The sequence below is a fragment of the Oncorhynchus mykiss genome, chromosome 8 (assembly GCF_013265735.2).
Source record: "Oncorhynchus mykiss isolate Arlee chromosome 8, USDA_OmykA_1.1, whole genome shotgun sequence".
NCBI lineage: Eukaryota > Metazoa > Chordata > Actinopteri > Salmoniformes > Salmonidae > Oncorhynchus > Oncorhynchus mykiss.
In genome coordinates this window covers 12,236,540-12,244,089 of record NC_048572.1, presented here as the reverse complement: position 1 = coordinate 12,244,089, position 7,550 = coordinate 12,236,540, and the positions used below count along the sequence as shown (strand labels likewise).

Here is a 7,550-nt window from a genome sequence, read left to right as displayed (position 1 = left end):
CCCATTCGGAGTTAGTGTCACTGAAAGAAAATGTTCAGTTAGACTGGTTCCACATGAGCCCTGTATCAGGTATAATGTACAGGGAACACAAGGTTGAATATATTATATACCTGCTAGATCCGTCTGATTTATATGACATCAGCTAGATCTGTCTTTATATTACAGACCAGCTGTATCTACAGCTGTCTCCATTTCACTTTGGCTGTTGTGGGCCTGCCCTCCCCACAGCCTCAGAAGCTATTTCACTAATTTCAAAACAGCATTAGCATGAGAAGAACTTACTAGTCCAAAATGTCCTCTGTTCAAAAAAAAAAAAAATCCTCGATCAATCTCGTCTAAAATTGTGTACGTCTAGACTTAGCTTCCTTGACATACTGATAAACAGCTGAATATGCGCTTTACCAAAACGTGTTGCTCCTTCCGGTATGAATCGTCAATGGCGAATGAATTTATTTTACGCCAGAGTTTACATGGGTTAGTCTTCCAAACATTAGTTTACCTCAGCCGCCATCTACCCAGCTAGATTAAGACGATCAGTGGTCATTGGGTTAAAATAAAGGCAAATCAGCGGTGCACAATGTTGTTACTACTGGTCTTCAAAAATTGCAATACGTCCCGCAAAATGACCCACCAGGTTTGGTTGTTACAAAACCAGTTGAGTGCAATGAAACCAAACATGACTGGAAAAGTCGTATTTCCCTCAAATGTGTTGTCAAATTGAATGACAGAATTCACTAGACAAGGTTCAAAATGGTGTAAGGCTATAAAAACGGATTTTAGCGAACAAAATACCATTCATTGTGTAACAATGAACTTTGGGATTGCAAACAGAGGGAGATCGTCAGAGGTAAACCATTTATTTTATTGCAGTTTGATCGTGACGCCTGTGCTGGTTGAAATAGTTTGGGGCTCTATCCTCAGATAATCACATCGTATTCTTTTGCAGTAAAATCTTTCACATCTGACAAAGCAGTTGGATTAGCAAGAGTCTAGGCTTTTGAAACATGCGAGACACCTGTATTTTCATGAATGTTTAATATGACTATTTATGTAGCGATCACCATATGTTGTTTAATTTCATCCCGCTACCGGGTTCCATGCGCAGAGATGTTAAGGTAAATGTTGACAAACCAAGCTGCAACTAAATTTAGAATTAACTACGGTGCCAATATTGTCTGGCACTACTTGCTGTTGAAGTGGCCTAGTGAATAGCTATTGAGTCTAACTACATGGAACAAGATCTGCGAAAGGAGTTAGTGGAACACAAAACCAATGTGGTGAGAATTAAACAGAATAAGATTTATTATATTTTCCAGAACAAGTTGGAGTCAGAGAGAAGAACAGGTCCAGATGAGATCTGTTTCTTATACTGGCTGGCATCTGCAGCGCTAAGACCTAGAACAAGAGCAGACACCAACTTTAGAGTCTGGAGGACATACTGATAAGTGCCATCAGTGGCCAGAAATAAGAATGGAACCATACCTCTTTTTGAGCCAGTTGGTCTGAGAGAGTTAGCATACCTCAGGGCATTTGCACACTGGCCTGAACAGATGCCATCAGGTTTGGTGGTGTCACAGAGGACTGCGTCACAATGAACAAAGAGCTATGGAGAGAACAGCGTATTTAAAATAACTCAGGCTAGCAGCTAAGAGAATAGACTTCTTAGAGGAAAGTCTGCTTCACCTGTTCTTTCAGAACTGCATCATCCTTGGTGAAGGTGAACATCTTGATTGAGAAGCGTTTGATGTGAGCTGGGACCTGAATCCTTGTGTCCGCAACAACGGGATGGAAGACAGTGAGGTAGAGGTCATCAGGATTCTCACAGCTGAGAGTCAGAGTGGGCAAGAGAATACTACAAATCATGAAGAATCCTGGGCTGTATTCATTAATGCATACCATACCAAACTATTTTGGCCAAGTGATCCATTTGTGTCAGCCAGTTCCCTAGTGAATGAGACCACTTATTCTGCCTAAAATGAACCCAGAAAATAACATTAGCTACCCGTCAATGATGAGGTCCCAGCTAGGAAGAGAAGTCCTGTCCTTGTGCAGTGTGGCCCAGCAGTTCTCCAACACCACCTCTATTTGAGGGTCAGTGGACTGCATCAGCTCCACCTCAAAATACAGAGGCTGTCTCAAGTACTTTTCCACTGGGTAGTCCCCAGAGTGGTAGAATAAGGCATAAGAGCTATCTGAAAGAGAGAGCCAGTGAACAGAGTCTACATGAATGTTTATTACATTAACATGATTTCTTAATTGTTCAAGAAATGTAGTTAAGTTTAGAACTAGTAACCCAAGCAGTCTGACAAGGCTGATTTGGGACAGTCACACTTAAACTCATCTTACCCTGGGACAGTCTGATTTGGACCACCAGATGTCCCACCCCAGGATCTGCCACAGGGTTAGTGCTCCTTGGGCTAGCACGGAATGCCATGGTCTTTGTGTAGTTGAGCAGGTAGTAGCAAGAGATGGTGTGCCTGAAACATGAGGGCCAACCAGTGACAAAACGCACGGGACGGAAAATCATTCACAACATAGTGGCATGTATTCTTACCGATACTCTGGAGTGAATGGACCTTTCCTACTTTGTTGGCCTGTGTTGTATGGCAGGGCAATTTCATTCTCATACACCATGACATTGTCAAAGAACTAGAAAGACAACAATTAGATATGCAATATTCCAGTGCAGTTTGAAGACTGTCATTCACAATGAGGTAGAATCATAACACATGGGACCATATGCATAGTGTCAGTAGATGTGCCGATCAAATCCTAGATTGCACGTTGTGTCCCACCCACCCCTCTTACACCACTGTGGTCATCATGTATGCATGGTCCCTTTAACCATATCTCCCTCAGCCCGCTACTTCTAAAGCATTTCTACCTACCGGTCACCGAATACCTTTTTTGCACTATTTGCTAGAGCCTGTAAGTAAGCATTTCACTGTAAGGTTGACACCTGTTGTATTCAGCACATATAACAAATAAACTTTCTTTTGAAATCTACATAATCTGATGAGTCAGGCTCAGAAGCAGTCTTACTGTTCTTGTGGTGCCACATGAGTTGAGTTTGAAGGAGAAGAAAGCAAAGCGGTCATTGCTGAAGGCTGGTTTACATGACTGGTCCCTCAAGGTCAGGTATTCAGGGTTCAAGTTGCTAACAGATTCCACCTTAACCGCCAGTGCAGTCACCGTGCCGTTGGCGTAGCACTCTGAAATGTGTTCAAAACAAGTACAGATAAGTCAGTCTCTTGACCTAGTGTGAAGCTGCATTCTAGTAATATTTTAAGCAAATGTGTTAAAGTAAAATTACAATACAACAAACCAGTTGTAGTCAGGGGGAAGTAGCAGGCAAGTGAAAAGTCAGCGAGTTGCCACATGTTAAGCATCTCCAACAGCAGCAAGTCCACTCTGGCTCTGATAGATTTGAAATGAACCAACTGGAAAGCAACAGTTCCTTTTAGTTCAGGGATAGGTAACTAGGGTTTAAACCGTTAATTTGAATTATTGGTCAGACCATAATTTAACACTGCAAATAAACCAAGAGCACATTTGACAATGTAACCACCATTTAAAACTCCTTAAAAAACAAACTTTGTGGGGCAAATAAAATCACCATGTTGCCAGCCCCTGATTCATTAGGCAGTTCAATAGCCATCCGAGGCATCGTGCACAGAGTTAATAGTAATCATGGATCAGAACTCATACCTCAAATGCTGCAGCAGGTGCAGTGAAGGGCACTACGATACTGAAGTGAGTGCTGTTGTCAGTGAGACTGTACAGCTTTGCCAGCTCAATATCCAGCTCCCTCCATGAACCAGCATGAAGCATCACTGTCTGGAAGTTATCCTGTTGGCTCCCGTATTTTACAGAGAAGTAGAAGTTCTCCTGGTCGCAGCTGCCAGTGATTGTGGGAAGAACTAAGACAGAAAATGCAGCTAAGGAACAAGTTGATCTGAAGCACTGGATGGGTGCTCATCCTGGGCCCAGTTTCCCTATTGGATAGGATTAGGTGCATTGAAGTAGAAACAAAACGGTTGCCTTCTATTCCTATGCATTTAATCAAGTGAAACACATAGGAATAGAATCTGCATGGAAGTCAACAATTGACTAGCTTTAGTCAGATACCTTACTGGGTCCTGTAGTCATACTGAATCGATTGGTATTTAACCTAGGTGGCCTTACCAACATCTTCCCGGGAGGCCTCCAGCTCAGCAGGGTGGGGAAAGGGTGTTTGGTCAGGCAGGACGAGCAGACCGAAGACCAGAGGGAGGACGTACACAGTTGTAAGGGGATCAGGGTTCTGCATATTTTAAATAGAAAAGAGCATTACATGTTGGTCATGTCACACATGAGGCAAGTTTCAGATGCAGAATCTAGTCAGATTTACTGTGAGCCAAAACACCAAGTTGCCCTTTCCAAAATCCTGATATATATATACACACACACCACATAAGCAATGATCTTTCACGGATTGAGTCAGTCATTGCAGTAGTACATTTGACCGAAGGAACATACTCGTTTCAGGACTAATTCATCTGAGAAGGGCACTCTTATTGAGAAGGTCTTGGAGCCGTTAGCAAAGTGGTGCTCCTGGACATCGAAGCCTCTGGCATTGCACTCTGCAACAGTTAGCACCCTGGTGGTAAAGGTGATGTTCATCAGCTCCACATCATGGAGGAAAATCCCCAGGAGGATGTCAAACACACTCTGCTCATGAACTGTGTCTGGAAGAGAGACCATAGCATGGGTTAAAGGTAAACAGAAGTTAACCAGTATTCCAGAAATGGATTAAAGTACACCTGACAATGTAATTTTTTATACCAGGGAGTTAAGTTACCTCCTTAGAGACTGGGACAGCATCTGCTAGAGTGGAGGTTACTGCCAGACTAAGTGTTTGTGAACTGTACACCATCCTGAAGAGACCCCCTGCTTTCAGTACCAGTGAAGCAGACTTACTGTCAATAACATGTGGAGGTCTGGGCATCAGAGGGGTTGTGATGGGGAAGAGGACTTTGTATCTTGTGTCAGCCTGTGTGTTTTCTGCCCTCCACAGCAACTCAAGCATCGGTTCAATAGTGTAGGTTATGTGGTAAGCATAATCTGGGGCATGACTCTGCAATCAATAAAAAAAAAATATAAATCAAGCAACTCAAGACATGTTTTGTTCATTAGGCAGATAGTGTTTATGCAATTGTTTCACTGTATTTATCTGGGCTAGAGAGTTCTGGTCTAATCAACAATATGCAAGTAATCTGACCTTGTAGTAGCCGTCGGGGGACCCCACTGGAATCTCAATGACGACGTGAGACTCTGTGACAGACAGCTTGTAGTGTCTGGCAGCCATCTTGGTTTTGTCCAGCCTCTGGCCATAGATGCCCATGTGTGTCTCCAGAATCTTAACAGCACTAGAAATCAGCGGGGTGATGCGGCGAGGCACATGCCAGGTGATGACCTTGTCAGTGAAGACTACACCACCTGACCAATTGGGCAAAATACAATCAGAAATGTGCTGCTTTTGTATAAAGCCAGAGATCTCCTTTAGAAAGCATATGTACCAGTAGGACAGGCAGCAGCTGAATCCACAATCAAACTGCCAAGCTTGTAGTAAGTGGACACACTGACGACCTCCATAGGAACTCCAGCCACCTGGTGAGAAAATAATGTATTCGTCACATGGTGTGTTCTAACCAATATGTCATGATAACAGGGAAGTGAACCAAGAAAATTGCTTAGGCCAGTGATGATCACCTCTACAGAATAAGTCTCTGCCATGTTGTAGGGGCTTCGGATCACCAGTCTTGTTTGGGTCATCATTGCACCATAACCAGCCCGCTGAGCATCAGTCAGCAACATGACCTTGGGGTCAGGGGTGTGGAATGTCATCTTCCAGATGCCATTTGGAGCAACGGCAACCTGTGGTGGAAAGGAAATAGTAACTACAGACAAGAAATGTAGCCATTCCACATGTATTAAAAAAAAAAAATGCATCTTAAAATGACATACATCAGGGATGGTATTTTCCCAGGAATCATGAACCTGCTGGCCAGCAACTATTTTGACAGGGGTCTCTGGAGTGACCATGAGGCTTGACACCTGAACAGAGCAAATCACCAAGGCTTGATCAATAAGTTCTACCCCAAAGTATTGCACCCCCCCCTTAAAATATAAAATAGTAAAACCAAATCTAGGGATAATCACAAGGGCCTCACCTCCATGTAGTTCCTGTCACAGAGAATTTCCTGGGAGGCCCAGGGGGAGTAGCTGCACGTCTCGGTCACATCATGCTTGACCTGCTCTGAAAGGCCATCTCTATACATTCGGAGTCGCAGGCCAAAGGTGAACACCACATCCGCCTATGGAACAAATCACTTAGTACTGGGTTCCTTTCATTAGGCATGAAGCGTAAGACTAGCCAAAACAGGGAGTGACTACCTGGAATGCCAATTTTCCATTATGGGTAACTTGGCATATTTTGCCCTAAATGAATACTTTTCACGAGTTGAAATGTATACATCAGCTGATAAAAAGACTAAGAGCAAGGTTGACAAAGGACCAGGTAGTTGTCATTTAACCGCAGTATCCCTTTTGGAAATGTACCTGGTTGTCAACATAACAGCCCAACAAGGATGCAAAGACTTTGGTGTTGCCCCAAGGGTCAGACTCAATGCTGTAGCCACACTGGGCAGCCAAGGTGTGCGACAATGGTATAATGTCAGTGCCATCTGAAAGAACAGTTGCAGATTAGACTTAAAAATAATGTTCACACCAACTTGTCATGACTTCAGTACTTAGACTCACCGATGGCATCAATTTCTAGCTGGCTACCCACAGCCAGAGTTTTGTCCAATGTTAGCCTCAAGACATTGCCAAGACACGCAGACCGCAAACCATTATCTGGAGAGAAGATACCAGTAAATCCTACGGAGCAGTATTAGTCAGGTACTGAACTTTATACTATTAGGGAGAACTTACTTGAACTAGGCTTGGAACTTGGCCTCCGGAACTGACCAGAGACAGCAACACTCAACAAAATCCATGTCACACTAAAATGAGTACAACATATAAATCAAACATTTATGAAACATTAAAAACTAAAAACACTAAGATACTTACAGACGTCTAAAAACACACATCACACCAAATCGTCACTTTGGCTTGTACGCAGCAACAAAAACCCACACGCAGCACAGAAGGAAAACTGTACCACTGGAATACTGTGCTTGAGCCCCTCCCCAGGTGTTTTATCTGGTATCCAATCACACTGACCACAGGTGATAGTCATTATCAATCAACGGCCCACACTCATAGTTTGTTAGCTGTAATCAGAGGACAGAACCGTCAGATTGAAACGCATTGGATATGCTTCTCTTTCATGTAGAGAAAGTAACAATTTTAGCTCTATATGTTGTATTTATATCTGAAATGTTATCAGGGAGGTGATCAGGAAACAATGAAAAGTAGGGCAAAGGGGGTGCTGCTGGATTATGTCTAGATGGGATACAGGTTTTGTCAAATTGACTTCAAAAGTAATTTTTTTTTGCATTTTA

The 7,550-nt window shown here is 43.1% G+C and overlaps 1 protein-coding gene across 3 annotated transcripts; it reads right to left on the bottom strand.

The window, feature by feature from the left end:
- Nucleotides 1–1,275: 1,275 nt before the first annotated feature.
- LOC110529392 lies at nt 1,276–7,210 on the bottom strand. Of its 3 annotated transcripts, none has more exons than XM_021611546.2 (21): nt 7,117–7,210; nt 6,976–7,046; nt 6,802–6,897; nt 6,601–6,725; nt 6,213–6,356; nt 6,007–6,096; nt 5,752–5,916; nt 5,559–5,649; nt 5,261–5,478; nt 4,960–5,116; nt 4,519–4,727; nt 4,186–4,303; nt 3,709–3,920; nt 3,326–3,440; nt 3,043–3,212; nt 2,555–2,649; nt 2,347–2,477; nt 2,003–2,192; nt 1,684–1,825; nt 1,483–1,603; nt 1,276–1,395 (listed from the first exon to the last, which is right to left on the bottom strand). In XM_021611546.2, exons 1-21 carry the CDS (start codon nt 7,134–7,136, stop codon nt 1,304–1,306), a joined length of 2,772 nt encoding a protein of 923 aa, XP_021467221.2. In that variant the 5' UTR covers nt 7,137–7,210; the 3' UTR covers nt 1,276–1,303. The 3 variants fall into 3 exon arrangements, with proteins under 3 accessions (XP_021467221.2, XP_021467223.2, XP_021467222.2); XM_021611548.2 differs by having other exon boundaries at nt 2,003–2,081; XM_021611547.2 differs by having other exon boundaries at nt 6,976–7,025; nt 7,117–7,205.
- Nucleotides 7,211–7,550: the final 340 nt, after the last annotated feature.